This window comes from Triticum urartu, chromosome 5 (genome assembly GCF_003073215.2).
Source record: "Triticum urartu cultivar G1812 chromosome 5, Tu2.1, whole genome shotgun sequence".
Lineage (NCBI taxonomy): Eukaryota > Viridiplantae > Streptophyta > Magnoliopsida > Poales > Poaceae > Triticum > Triticum urartu.
The window spans coordinates 72,558,799-72,574,434 of NC_053026.1; the positions used below are offsets into that span (position 1 = coordinate 72,558,799).

At 46.4% G+C, this 15,636-nt stretch overlaps 2 protein-coding genes across 2 annotated transcripts; both read right to left on the reverse strand.

Annotated features, from left to right (window-relative positions):
• Window positions 1–703: 703 nt before the first annotated feature.
• Window positions 704–4,223, reverse strand: LOC125507956 (putative FBD-associated F-box protein At5g22720). Its single transcript, XM_048672500.1, has 3 exons — window positions 3,120–4,223; window positions 2,891–3,034; window positions 704–1,378 (listed from the first exon to the last, which is right to left on the reverse strand). The coding sequence occupies exons 1-3, from the start codon at window positions 4,146–4,148 to the stop codon at window positions 950–952; spliced, it is 1,602 nt and encodes a 533-aa protein (XP_048528457.1). The 5' UTR covers window positions 4,149–4,223; the 3' UTR covers window positions 704–949.
• A 9,325-nt stretch (window positions 4,224–13,548) lies between these two features.
• On the reverse strand, window positions 13,549–14,975 carry LOC125555678 (B3 domain-containing protein LOC_Os12g40080-like). Its single transcript, XM_048718551.1, has 2 exons — window positions 14,862–14,975; window positions 13,549–14,429 (listed from the first exon to the last, which is right to left on the reverse strand). The coding sequence occupies exons 1-2, from the start codon at window positions 14,922–14,924 to the stop codon at window positions 14,001–14,003; spliced, it is 492 nt and encodes a 163-aa protein (XP_048574508.1). The 5' UTR covers window positions 14,925–14,975; the 3' UTR covers window positions 13,549–14,000.
• Window positions 14,976–15,636: the final 661 nt, after the last annotated feature.

The window sequence follows — 15,636 nt, forward strand, 5'->3', positions numbered from 1 at the left end:
TCAACCATGTAGGTCTTAAACATGTGAACGGTTTGCCAAATGTGAGCCGTGACAACCAGTTGAGAATTACTCCACTTTTCTGTAGTATGCTGATGACACCATCTTGTTTGTGGGAAACGGTTGCACCGGCTTTTATCACAGGTTTCAGTTGCACCGGCTTTTATCACAGGTTTGTGCCAATGCGAAATGGCATCAAGTTTTACCGAGGTCATACATGCAGTTCATTCTACTCAAACTCTATCAGAACAACAAACTCTACTAAGTACTACCGAGGTTATACATGAAGAAAATATTCCAAATGGTCAAATAGAACAGTACAAATAAAATCTGAACACACAACTAGCAATGCAATGTAAATTTATAGATCAAACGATATGGCATCATAATATCATGCATCAGACCTAATGCTACAAGCTAAAAGAGATAAGCACGCGAGTATGCAACCCATAAATTGGATGATAGTTACATGCAAAGCAACAAAGGCTCTTTCAGATATGTGAAAGGCCTGAAAAAAAATGGCAAGGGGGTGGTGTTCTAAGCCATTGTTGGTCAAGGATATCCGGTCATGCAACTCAAAGATATTATATGTGATCACTACAGTGCATGCCAAAGACCATGGAGTGCTCTGATGGTAACTAAAATTTTCAGATCAATCAGGAAGGGAAGATGCAAATCTGCAAGCAATGTGACATGCTGCCAGATGGAACAAACATTTGAAGGAGCAAACTTAGGGAAACTGATAGCACAGATTACACAGCAAGCAAAATACCAGTTCATAGTATTTCTGTTTCCCACCAGATATCAATCAGACCACAAATTTAACGCAAAGTTTGCGATGTAAGGCCACCAAAGTCAGGGGCGGCTACCAAAAGAAGCAGATACCATGGATGATTCATAGTTCAGCACATCCAAAAATCTTCCACTCCTCACAGGCATTTTGAAGCAGATGTCATGCCTGTTTCCTACTTTCATCAAATCCAATAAACTTCGACTGCTCCGGAGTGAATACGCTGCTCTCCACTGTTGAAAAAGGGTCCTCGCATGAAAAATCACTTCCTTCTTTAAAACTCCATGCTTTGCCTCCTTCGGGCCCTGTACTCTTAAGAAGCAGCACTTGGCAGCACCTTATGACCTCAGAAGCCTCCTTCAGTTTGGAGAACGCCACGGCTACTGAAAATGGAGTGAAGCTTGGGTTTGCCATTATAATCACCGCAGTCTCCAGCACCTTTGGGAAGATCGACTTGAGGAAGGCAACCTCGCCTTGTTCCCCTCGGAATTCACAGAAATGCATCTCTTTGATGTGCAACATAGCACTTTCAGTAGGACCCTCCTGGAAATTGAGGCTGAGCTTACCAGCGGACCGATTACATTTTCTGGACTGCAAAGGGAGATCAAATCAGTCAATAGTTGGAGAGCAACCGAGGGAGGTGCGCACATTTGGTGAATGAAGAAAGCCTTAACATGTGTTGCTTGAATAACTACATACAGGATTCACTTTCCACAACAGAAGAAAATATAGAAAGTGAAGAGCTCTGATGGTAATTGACTTGACAGGTCTATGCAAATCAATCAGAACAAATAATCTACAAGTGATAAAATCTGCCGCATGAAGGAACAAGTATTACATGCAATATCTAGAGGGAATGGGTCTGTCTAGGACACATCTAGATGTGACATAGTTATGTCACATCTAAACTGATTTTCACTCTGTTTGTGGTCTATTTTTTTTGTCCTAGTTTTTTTTGTTTCTTGTTGATGCATTATATACTTGTGGGAGGTTAGATGTGACATCCTTAAAAAACATCTAGATGTGAATTAGACAAACTGAAAAGAAAAAAGAAATGAGGCTGCAATCTTTCAATATTAAAAAATCGGAGATACATTCCTGAGCTGATGCAAACTAGTACGTATTATGCAAAGATTAAAATCGCCCATGAAAGTGCAGCTATTGCGGCGCAATCGCTGCCTGGGATGCTTCCCGCAACGCTATGGCCAAAATTACGCGATCTGCCGCGAGGCCCGCGGTTGCATTTAAGTTTTCATTGGGATCCAGAACATGGCAGGCTCTTGGTTCCCTTGTTTGTGAACTAGTGATGCTTGTTTGTAACTTTTAATTGGTGATGCTTGTTTCAGTTTATGTCTAAGTATATACTGCAATCCTCTGTTTTCCTGCTGAAAACACCCTGTTTTCCTGCTAAAAATGTCCATGTACTAGCTGCCACTAAATGGCTTAGCGGCCGCTATTCCCTGCAATAGCGGCTGTAGCATTTCGGACAAGCTGCCGCGAAATGGAATTGCCCGCGATTTAAAACTTTGGTATTATGTTATATCATACAGACCACTAAGAAACTGTAGACAGCAATGTGCAAGATTACCATATGTATCTGTCATCAGTGTGAAATAAGCATAGCAGGATTGCTATGTTGCTACTAGCTTGCAACAGCTCAAATGCACCAGTGTGAAATAAGAAAACGAACATTTAGATGCTGTGTTCCAGAAAAAGATCTGGACATGCCAGAATTCAAGAAGCAAAGCAATAGAAACAAAAACTGTGCCACCAGAAAAAAAATTATTACCAAATGTCATAGCATAAGCAGATGAGCATGCAATCCCTGGAATTATAGTTGTGTACTCTAGTCAACATATAAAGAAGACATGATCGCTGACGATGAATGGCACCTTAACATGTGGTAGAACTGCATAATTATCAGCATTCACCATAAAGAGCTGACTGACTGACTGTGATGAATAAATGACTTGAAAGGCCTATGCATTCAATCAGAACACACACCATTTACAAGCACTCCCTCCGTCCCACAATATAAGAGCGTTTTTGACACTAGTGGGAGTAATAACATGTAAAATTAAAACTTGAATTAGTGGAAATTACCATGATATGCAGTCGCACGACATTGGGAAAGCATTTAAGGAACATGGGCACCATCCTTGCCTCATTGGGGACTCCAAAACGCACATTTAAGCTCAGGATCTTAACGCTTGCGACAGTGGTGGCCGCACTCTCCTTTATCCCAGCCTGAAATTCACCCAATTTAAGAACAAAGATGGCACATTTAACTCATGGACCTCCCACAGTGACAACTGCACAAATGGATACTCACCATTATGACGGTGTCTCCGATTCCCAGGACATGATTGCCTGGCTCCAAGAATCCAAACGAATGTAGCTTGGGGGCATCAAGAATGCTGACCATGGTACACAGGCCACTAGCAGCGTGCCGGCCTCCCTGCAGGATGAGCCGCTCGAGGCGTGGAGCCTTCACCACCGTGACGTTCTCCACAACAGAGCTGCAGATTTGCACGCACCGTAGGCTCTGGCTCACGATGCGGAGGCGCAGCCCCTTGTGGCTTCCCTGGATGCTCAGGATCTCCAGGACGGGGCTGCTGGCGACCATGGAGTCGACGTCGCCCTCCCCCATCGCGACGGTGCAGATGCCGAGCTCGCGGAGGTGGGGGAAGGAGGCGCCAGCGCCACGCAGGCCGGCCGTGTCCGGGAGCTTCCAGAGGCCGATGTAGAGGCGGACGACGGAGCTGATGCTGAACAGCGCGTCAGGGAGGGGCACATCGCACGGCCACGGTCGATTGACGAGGACGAGGTCGTGGACGCCCTTGGCGGCGAGGAGCTGGAGCCAGCGCGCGAGCTGGGCCTGGTGCGCGCTCATGTGGCTGCAGGTTAGGTGGACGCGGCGGAAGGGCCCGGGGTGCGACTCGAGGATGCCCGAGACGGCGGCCGTGACGGACGACGAGCTGGGCCGGAGGAAGGCGTCGATGAGGACGGGCTCCGTGGAGAGCCAGACCCGGCGCCAGCGCGAGGCTAGGACGGCGGTGCGCGCGGCGTCCGCGATGGGGAGGCGGGAGACGATGTTGCGGAGGAGGGTGTCGGGGAGGACGCTGATGAGGTCGGCGCTGGCGGGGAGGGCGGGTTCGTGCGCGGCCTCCGTGATGAGGAGGCGGGAGAAGATGCTGCGCGGGGGCGCGTCGGAGACGGGCGGGGCGGGGAGGAGCTCGACGCAGATGTAGGTAAGCAGCTGCTCTGTGGCTCGGTCCAGCTCGTGGGGGTCGATGCCGAGGCGCCGCAAGTAGGCCGCCGTCTCCGGGTCGACGTTGGTGAACGGCGTACGGCCGGCCATGGTCGGCGGCGAGGGTTTTCCCGCTGATTTGTGGGGTTTCCGAGCGGAGGCGAGCGACTAGTGTAGTGGAGACTAGGCTGTGACTGTATATAGCGCTTGGTTCGTTTAGTTGGGCCAAATCCTGGGCCCATGGCTGCTCACTTAGTATTTGTTTAACCCTAAAAAAACTTAGTATTTGTTTTCTCCCCTAAAAAACTTAGTAGTATTTGTTCTGTTCAACTCTCTTATTAATATCACTAAAATCCAAAAGAATTAGGATTGTGTACTTTAAACATTATTTTATGATCTGAAAAAAGACAGAGTTTACACACAGATCCATGTAGATTTCATCTATATATAGTACTACTAAAAGCTGCTAAATGAAAAAAAAAGTTACTTCATATCTCTAGTTTCATTTGAATTTTCTGTCCTCTAATAAAATGCCTAATTTCTAGTTTGCAAATCACACCGTATATTCTAACCTACATTAATGTTATGGTTGTGGATTACCTTGAACTCAGGCCTAGATCTCAGTCGACTTAGACTTAGTTGAGTCTAAGTCCAGTGACGCCAGCATCTTTTTTCTCATTTATTTCTGTCATTTTCTCTTATTTTTATGATTTGAAACTTTTTAGCACTACTTGAGCTAAGTATCATTTCGATTTTGCTAAATTTTAGTCAACTTAAGTCAATGCAAAATCTGTCTAACTTTATGCGGAGATCCGTGCAAAATTTATTTAAAATCTACATGGATCTTCGTGTAATATCTAAGGGATATAGGACTACTGAAAGTTCTTAAATTCTTGAATTTTTATTTGATTTCTATAGTTTCATTTGAATTTCATTTCCTCTAAAAATAACGCCCACCATTTTTGAGAGTGGCATTGTGTCTTTCTAACCTGTATTAAAGTTATGTTGGGGGTGGGGGTCACACTCTAACTATGGTCCTACTCCCTCTGTTCTAAAATAGATGACTTAACTTTACGAAAAGTCTAACGCCCACACATGTGGACGTTCCCCAACTCACCCACACGTCTGGATCGTCGTCCAGTGCCTTTTGCACAAATGTTGGCACAAAAAGGTTGATTTTTTGTGCCATGTGGGATGGGGCTGCTTTGTGGGCGTTGGAAAGTTTGCCCATACGCCCGCACCATGCTGTTTGCCAGCTGCGTTGTGTGGACGAACTAGTTTCTGCCTACACAGCCACCACCTAGGTCATGCGCGTGTGGGCGAACTGCTTTTCGCCCACATGACACTCATATGTTGTGGACGGCAAGTGCAGTTACGCGAACGTGGCAACTCGGTACACACACATAGCAACTGTGATTCTCTGCTACACGGCAACTGCAGTTACGCGAACGTGGCAACTCGGTACACACACATGACAACTGTGATTCTTTGCTACACGGCAACTGCAGTTGCGCGTACGTGGCAACCAGATAAACACACATGGCAACTGTGATTAACAATACATGTCAACTATGGTTGGACCACACGTGGCAGCTAGGTAAACACGCATGGCAACTACTGTTTTGACCATATGTGGCAAGTAGTTAATCACACACGGCAACTACGGTTTGATTACACGCGGCAACTACCATAAATTAGACATGGCAACTATAATTAACCAAAACAGATAAAGTTGCCATGCTTTTACAACTACACTTGCCATCCCGGATAACTACATCTGCCAACCAGGATGGCAACTAAATAGTCATCCCGCGGGGTACCTAACGTAGCTGCGTCAGGACGTGTGGGCATTTTTTTGCTTCGTGCCACACGCACGGGGTGAAGATGAATAGTACTTGTTGGGCGTGTGACACGAAGTAGCCGCGCCCACACGTATGGGTAATTCCAATGTCCGCCCACACACAGCCCGTGTGGGCTGCCTCCTACTTACACCACACACAGTGTGTGGGCGCATGTCGTATATGTCACACGTGTGGCAGTTAGCGGCGTCCTAACTTTATGATCTCAGTTCACTGCAAGCACACGATCTGAAAAATCAAGTGATCGCTTTAACTCTGCCTACTTTGATAATTTTAAGTCAGGTGATGTCAACATGTGTTTTTTTTTCTTTTATGTTTTGTATTTTTTCTCATTTGTGTTCGCCATTTTCCCTCTTATTTCTATGATCTGAAAATATTTAGCACTCCTTGAGCCAAGTCTCGTTTCTCTTAATTTTCGGTTATTTGTATTTCACTTGACTGGACCGAATCTACAGGTTAGAAGACATCATGCGACTCTCGCATCACTTCACTCATTCTTTGTATGGTTTTATGATGCCCAAGTATAATAGTTGGCGCGAATTAACCTGTGGTTGAGTTGGTTAGGTGGACAGTGGTATCCCCAACCCACCAGGGTTCAAATCCTGGTGCTCGCATTATTTCTGGATTTATTTCAGGATTTCCGGCGATGCGCCCGTTGACGACGAGGCGCCTACGATATGAGCGCTTGTGTCTGTACTGATGCTTAAAAAAAAATAACAGTTGACAATGAGGCGTTATTTTCTGATGAAAAAAACAAGATTCAAATAAACTCTCGAAACAAAGTAAAAAATCCAAAAATTTAACAACTTTTAGAACTTGGCCGGCAATAATTGCCATAAATTCGAATGCAACATGGCAAATCAAACTGCAACAACTATGGCATTACTCTTATTGCAAATTGCTCTTCACACGTCGCGCATTATGTCTTCAGAAATAAGCATCCAGAACAAGGGGTTTTTCACTATAGCTAGAGAAGGCCTAAAAAGAGACATTAAGGTTTGCAGTTGATCAACTGATGCTGATGAGCAATATATGAATATATCATCACCAAATCACAACCAGCAATGGAACGTTTCAAGGTTGCATTACACAGCAAGTCAAAATAACAGCTGAATGTACACCTAAATGCGGGATCAGATTTGTAGGAGATGTGACAACTAGGACCCTTAATGACAACTCTATGGTTCAATGCATGAAAGTACCTTCCCCTGCCTCCTCGAGGCGCTCCCGCGGGCGCCCCCGGGAGGAAACCCTAGCGCCGCCCCCTCCGCCCCCCACGCCTCAACCCCCTCCCTCGCCGCCGCTTGGGGCGTCGCCGGCCAAAGGCCGTGTAGCATTGGCGGCGGCGAGGCGGCTCTCTCCTGCACGCAGTTGGGGGCTCCGCGGGGCGCTCCCCTCTGCCTGGTGGCGCCGGGCATCGGGCCGGCCCTGCCTTGGCTCCTTCTCTCCCTCCCGGCGTCCTTCGGTCGCTGGCGCTGCCTCCTTCCCTCCCTCCGGCGCGGGCGCAGCTCGGGGCTCCGGTGCGGGTTGGTGGCGGATCTGGCCCCCTGCCCTGTTCTGGATGGTGGTGGGTGGCGGGGGCTGAGGATCTGGGATTCCCTGCCCAGATCCGGTGGATGGTGAGGGTTGGTGTTGGCAGCGGTGGCCGCCGGCCTTGATGAGGTGGTGGTGATGCGGCTAGTGTCTCTGTTGCTCCGGGCGGGGTGGCGGGGCTCTGGGCGGATCTAGCCAGGGCGTGGACACGCTGGTGTTGTGGTGGTGGCAGATCGGTTGCGGCGGCGGCTGGTTTTTTCTGGCGTCGGCCCGTCTGTAGGCGGTCTGTGTCGGCCTTCGGCCCCTTCCCCCGTCGTCCAGGCGCTCACTCCGTTGAAGGGTCGGTCCGATCCCAGTTGCGGTCCATCGCTCGTCTCGCGCCCCATGCTACAGGATCGAGCTCGTCTCGCCCCCAGTAGCAGGACTGACCTTGTCTTGTGCCCGGCAGCAGGACCGAGCTTGTCTCGCGCCCGGCAGCAGCACTATGCTCATCTCGCGCCCGGCGGCAGGACCGAGCTCGTCTCGCACCCGGTGCAGCAGGACGGGTCGATGGAGGCCAATTTTGGCCGGCTTGTTGGGTCACGGCACTGGGGCCGCCCAGGGATGCGAAAGGCGAGTCATTTCCGCTCGTGTCTTTGGTTGGGGTAGCGCCAAGTCTCGGGTGAGGTGGTATGAAGGTCTTGGATTCTGGGGCGGCGACCCTAGGGGTGGTACCGTGGTGCTCATGGGCAGAGCTCGCGGTTTGGTGCTGCCCGGTGGCCATGTCCGTGTGGGCAACGTGGTCGCCGGGGTGTGGCGTTCGGTGGCGGTGAGTGTTGGCCGGGGTGAAAACCTAATCCTTCCTCGGACGGACTAGCGTGTGTTTGTACCTGGCCGTGTTTGATCATTGCTTTATATATAAAGTGGGGCGGAAGCCTTTTTCAGCAACTAGCAGAATGTACTGTAACTACTCCCTCCGTTCCAAAATAGATGACTCAACTTTATACTAACTTTAGTACAAAGTTGAGTCATCTATTTTAGAACGGAGAGAGTACTAAATAGCCTAGTAGTCAAATTGAAAAAAAAGCCTAGTAGTGCAGAGAGAGAAAAACAAGATGATTCATGGACAGCAAATTAATACAAATTACTAGGAGATAAATTCCTAAGATCCTAATATGGTAAAATTAGTTTACTAGCATCAATATAGCGATTATGGTAGTACCAATACCAGAAAGCCTCAGGAAACTGTACTTAATGTGCAAGTTTACTATGTTTACCTTTCAAAAATATAAGCTTTAATATAGCATCTATTACAGTAACTCCTATTAACACAGTGAGAAACAATAGAACAAGAAAATTTGGACATACATAAAAAAGCAAAGCACCACAAATCAAGGTATCGGAATAGTAATCATTGTGCCACAAGAAAACATTCTTACCAAGTGTCAGCATAAACTGATCAGCATGAAACCCTTAATAATTCTATCTGTATGGTATAGTCTACCTATGTAGATTGTCGAGAAGACCAGATGGTGGCTGAGAATAAATGGCAAGGCATGGAGTTTAACCTATAACTAGTCACATATGTCACGCATCATACATTACAGTGCACGAAACAAAAAAGATCATATAAAGAGCTATCACAATGACTGACTTGAAGTATGCAATCAATCATTAATATGTAGTCTCTCCGCAACCACATATAAAGAGCCATCACATATAAACACATCTCAAAGCCCATCGCAACAACAGGCGAGAAATCCATACAAATATAAGCCGATCATGGATTGGTGACACATACCACAATATGCAGTCTCTTGGTGTTGGGAAAGCATTTGAGGAAGGTAGGCACCGTCTTAACGTCATTGCGAACACCGAAACACACATTCAAACTCAGAATCTTCACACCCGTGAGCATGGCACTTCCGCTGCCCGGCTTTATCCCGAGCTGAAATTCAATGAATTCGAGAATTTCATCACACAGATTTGCACGCACCGGAGCCTCTTGCTGATGAGACGTAAACGCAAGCCACCCAAGCATCCGACGACGTTGAGGATCTCCAGGACGGGGCTCCTGGCAACGAGGGAGTCGACGAAGCCGTGCTCCATTTCGATGAAACAGAGGCCGAGCTCGCGGAGGTGGGGAAAGGAGGCGCCACGCAGGGCGGCCGTGCCCGGCAGCTTCCAGACGCCGACGTAGAGGAGGGTGAGGGTGGTGATGCTGAAGAGCAAGACGGGGAGAGGCACGTCGAGCGGTCGGGCGGTTGACGAGGACGAGGTCCTGGACGCCCTTGGCAGCGAGGAGCTGGAGCCAGCGCGCGAGCTGGGAGCGGCACCCGTTCATGTGGCTGCAGATTTGTGGACGCAGCATTTCTTTTCCAAAATGGAAAACCAGACTTTTAAAACAAGTTCCGAACATACGTCGCGAGAATGCATCCTGGGTACAGTGCTGAGTTTATAGCACAATAATTTCATCTCAGAACCTTCTTGAAGGATAACATATGCACAGAGAGGTATAGCATTGCAAGAGAAGGTGGCTGTAAGGCTGATGTAACAATGCCCACCATGTTTTAGCCAATTTACAAGCCAACAGAAACATCAAACCAGTCTTAATTGACCAATAGTTTCAAAACAAAACATAGATATGCTCGCAGGAGCTGAAACCAAACTGAAACCTGTCGCATCGACATCGACAGGGTTTCTTGCAAGAATGGGAGATGGGGGAACCAAAAGCTTGTGGATTTCTGACAGAAAAGGTACTAGATTACGGATCACCAAAAGAGTGGCGTCACTAGATTACGGATCACCAAAAGAGTGGCGTCGACGCCATGACAGGCGACACCAGCCAGCTATGCTTTAATTATGTCAACATTCATTTTTTTTTAGAAAAGGAGGATGACTCCGTCCTCTGCATCTGGGAGATGCATACGGCCACTTTATTGATTATTCTCGAGGACCTTAGACCTCCTCCAATGCAAAGGTGCTTAGATGAGGTGCTAATCATATTAAATGCCTTAGCAACTCAAGTTCACAATGCAAAGGTGCTAAGCTTTTGGGTGCTAAACTTTGTGCATTTAATTCGTTGTAGACTCAGAATTGTACTTCCACCTAGGTACACGTGCTTAGCACCGTTTCTTCCTGGGGTCACCATACTACTCTCTCTCTTCTTAACTAGCATGCCACATCATATTTTTTGCTTAGTTGACAACCTTAACACCTGTACAAAGTAGAGCATTGGGAGGGGCCTTACAAAGTATTACAACAATGTGCCTGAATCCATCATCTTGGCAACATATGCCGCTATTCCTATCCAAAATGATGAAGGGGTGCTAGCTGGGCCACTACTCAAACCACTCACTTAAGCCTAACATCAAAAGCCGGAAGCCAAAACTCATTCGGAAGCCCCAGCCGAGCCACATACCGGGTCTGGGGCACAATCCGGTCAGACGCACTCGTGTGTCGTCGCCGCCATCTTCCACAGGTCTTCAGATCATATTGAGGCTTCTACCTTGTCTGGCCACTCTGCCATCGACGTCACCGTGACGCCAGACAGCAACCTCCTCCTGCGCAAGCCCATCTCCGCACGTCGGACGCCGAGTCTCCACAGCGCCATGCCATCGATCTCCGCCGCCATCAAAGTTTGGGATGAAACACCGCTCCACCATCCCTCCAGTCAGCACTTGCTCCAAGACGATGCCCCCAGAAGGGAAAGCGATAGAACGCCATCATCATCCGATCCGGAAGACTCAGATCTGGGGTTTCCCCCTGAGCACCCCGAACCTGATGGCGCAGACTGCCAACGATGCCTCGACCATCGGCAATAGCTCCACCAGACGAGCGTCGCCTACGTCGCCGCAGCCTCCAAGATGAAGCTGACCAGAATGCATGTGTCGACATCGAACCGCCGCCACTTCCACCGCCGCTTGAGCAGCCCCCGAGCAACGCCTTCAGGAAGGAGCACGCCACCGTGGTGTCGTCGTCGCTTGGAACAGGGGGAGTCTGAGGTTTTCACCTGAGTTCCTGGGAGAGGTGGAAGGAAGGAGATCCTCTCCGAAGCCTCCAACGAGGGAAGCAACACCCAAAGGCACTGCCATCGGAGTGGCCGCCACACCGGCCAAGAGATTCCCCTGGAACCCTTCCAGCCACCGGATCTGCAAGGCCAACACCCTAGAACGGTGACCGAAGCCACCAAGGCACTTCTAGCTTTATTTCTTCAGATATGTGCCCTCTGACATAGTTTGCAAACTTTTCTGGTATGGTCTGCAGGAATAACCTACTAACAAGTTAAGGCAGTCATTGTAAAGAAAAATCAAGAGCACTTTACAAAACTAGTTTGCTACTCCCTCCGTTCCTAAATATAAGTCTTTTTAGACATTTCAAATGGAATACAACATACGAATGTATGTAGACATATTTTAGAGTGTAGATTCACTCATTTTGCTTCGTATGTAGTCACTTGTTGGAATTTCTAGAAAGACTTATATTTAGGAACGGCCCACAATCTTGAATCACCTACAAACGGTCAAAAAACGGACAAAAACGTCGTCTGTTTGAGTCGGCGTGTTGGAGTTGCTCTAAAATATATATCTTTAGATTTGTTGTTAAATGTACTAGTTGGTTGGAGGGTATTCACCATAGTCTGAAGGGCCAAATCGCGTTGTGAATTTATGTCACTCTTTGGGCAATTTGGAATTGCCTGAATGTACCTGTTTAACAGATGATCTATTCCATTTTTTGCAGGTTATCTTCAAAGCTACGACGTTGATTATATGTGTCATGGATGCAGCGTGTGGACACACGAGAGGGCTTATGGTCTTTGGGTGCAACCGTCAAAAAATTGTTGCACTAAGTTTGTTCATCCAGTTTGGCTGGCATTGCCAGTAACAGATTATGTGGAGCTATGTAGTTCTTTCAGACCCTTTCAGACCTACAAATAGGTTGTGTTTTGCAACCTTTTTGTACTCAGTGAATTGGACTTATTTTGCTTAATAAATAGGTTGTGTGCATCTTTCGATGCAGAGGCCAGGCTTCTTGTCATTAAAAAAAGATTGATTCAGCAATATCAATAATTAACAATATGCATGCATCACTCGGTGTAGAGATTGAGGGTTTTTTCCTCTTCAAAAAAAAATAAAACAAAACTAACCAGTAGCTTTGAAACAAAACATAGACATGCTTGCAGGAGCTGAAACCAAACTGAAACCCATCTCATCGACATCAACAGGGTTTCTCGCAAGTATTTGGGAGATGGGGGAACCCAAAGTTTGTGCATTTCTGATACAAAATGCACCAACTACAAGAGTGGCGCCACCACCACCATGGCAGGCGACATTGGCCAGCTACGCTTCTCTCAATCTCTGCGAATGATGTGGACGTTCATGGTGAGCTCCTCGTTCTTGAGTAGCTCAAACAGGCACATGTCGTCATCCTGCAGTTTGTTGTCATCTACAAACTTCTTCCAGCCTGTTTGTAGCGCATAACATTTGCCTTTGTCCTTGTCGCCGATATAGAGCTTGGCTTTCCAAGTGTGGTTCTTCCCAGGCAGTTGAAGCCTCACCCACTGCTCCTCGCGTGGAAGATGAGCGGTAGCATATCGCACTTCTATGGACTGAGTTTGTTCGTTGCACATTCATAAGGCGGAATGGTAAGTTGTCAACAGAGCAACAAACAACATATATAGATCCTTATTAAGAAGATGAAACAGCACGGATCGACGCAACTTACCAGCTTGGCACGGCTGCTATAGATGATGGATACGAATATTCTGATTTCAGGTTTAATAGCCTGGATCCTCTCTTCGATTTTTCTCTTCTGCTTGCAAGTCAGTTTGGTGTATTTTGTAACCACATAGCCTGGGTGAGACCATTTCTTCTGCTGCTGGCTGGTTGGTTTGGTATGTCCTGTTACGACAACATTCTTTAAGAGGTGGACTGTTATTATCACTCTATCATGGTCCTTTGACACTTAGAATGCGCAGATATCACCTTCCCGCAAGTTGTTGTCGCGTACAAAGTCCAGCCAACCAGCAGCAAGGATGCATGAACGGGTGCATGCACCATCAGTGATAACCGCCAAATTGGCGTCCCATGTTTTGTTGTTCTGAGGATAACAGGGTTTTATTGTCTGGTCTTGGCGCGGAAGGTGTTTGGCTGCAAAATCCTTGCAGATGACCTGTTACAAATAAATGAACTGACCGTAATTGCAGAGAGCTAGGGTTTTAACAATTTCGACAAAGCTCTAGCAAGATATTATAGTATTCATTCAAAAAGATCATTCACTGCAAAAGATACTGTACCAGACAACCATCAGGCAGACTTTTCTCATTCATGACTGTGACATAAATTTGGATTCCAGTCCAACTTTCCTTCACAAATGTGTCAACTCTTGCCTTCTGAGCGCTAGTCAGTATACAGCCCTTTTCTAAGATGTATCATGATTCAGTGGACCCCGGAAGGCCATATGAACTCCTTGGTTCCGGAATATCTTTTGAAGATGTGACATCTTGTGCTGTGCAACATCAATCATGAAAGCAGCAATGAGAACAAAAAAGTAGTAAAAGAAATCCTAAAAAGCAGTAATGGAAATTGCACACTCAACTGTTCATTTCTGAACTTGATTTCTGCGAAGGTGAGTCCGTTGGAGTAACCTTTGCAGTTTTCAAATTGTCCGTCAAATTGTCATTTCTACATCTTTTTATGCTAGGTAGTGATAGAGCATGACAAATGACCCTTTCTTGGACATTAGGACCACAGCTCATTGTAACATATGACAACGCTTTCTCGCAACCACTTGGTTTTAAGATTCGAACTTTGAAGTGGGAGTCCCCACTATATATAAAGAACAGGGAGTCGTACTGTTTAAGTTCATAAGCACCAGTGAAGTCCACCCACCCTGATCGAAGAATAAACTTATCCTGTTCCTTGGCAACCTGAACATTATAAATGTTGCCATCAGGTACTTCTAGTTTGACTTTATCAGAAATGTGACCTCTGAAATTAGTGGTGAACTCATCTGGTATGGCCTGCATAAAGGAACAAATGAAAAAGGATCATTGAGCAGCCAATGACCATAGACATGGTTAAGTGATTTCCATCCCATCTCCCTACCTATAATTCACTGTGAGAAAAATTAAGAGCACATGTTTTCACTACTATTTATTACTCCCTCCGATCCAAAAAAAAAGTGTCGTGGTTTTAGTTCAAATTTGAACTAAAGCTGAAGTAAACCCACGACACTTTTTTTTGGATCACAGGGAGTAGAAAATTTTGGTTGTTTGGGTTTCATGCAGTTTCATTTCATGTAAACTATATTTATTGTGAACAAAATTGGTTCTCAAGCTCCTAATTTCAGCATCAAGATTGGCAGTGTTTCTCAATTGCTCACTAAACAACAATTTAGAGAACTGTAGAATATATATTTGGTGCAGAAAATAGTGTTATTGACAAGGTCTTACCATTTCATCCTTGAAATTACTCAGACTCATAACCTTGAGAAAACACCAATCATGATCTTTCATGTGCCAATAATGGCGATCAACACATTCTAGGCACACTGTGCATAGTTTCTTCATACTGTGTTCAGTTGAGATGAAATTGTTAGAATACAGAAATCAAATCCACCGAGAGCACATGCTCACACACACACACACATGCACACACCCAAGCACCACACATGCACACAGATATACCTTACTAAGGGCATCTCCAACAGTTGTAAGATAGGTGTTGGTAAAACTTGACACCTAGTATGTATGATCATGTGACAGGAATCCTATATGTCTATATACTTGATCCCCGCTACTTTCATTTCTCTCAACATGCACACATCCTACCTCACCACACATGCCACCTCATCAATCCAACTAATTCTATTACTCTCAACATGCATGACTCCATTACTTCTGTTGTTCTCAACATGTACACTTTTCACCTCATCACACATGCCATTTAACCAAACCCACTAATTATATTTTCTCAACATGCACGGGACATGATACTTATATTCTATAAATATTTTACAACTACATAGAGGGGACAACCAAATGGACGGGACATAAGGCGAAGGAGGTGGAGGATTCCAGCTTCAAGCTATGGTACACGGGGACGACTACAAAGAGAAATGGAGCAGGCATCTTTGATCAACAAGGGCCTCAAGTATGGAGTGGGGACCGGATTATCCTGGTCAAGCTAGTAGTTGGGGACTTGGTTTTCAATGTTATCAGCGTGTAT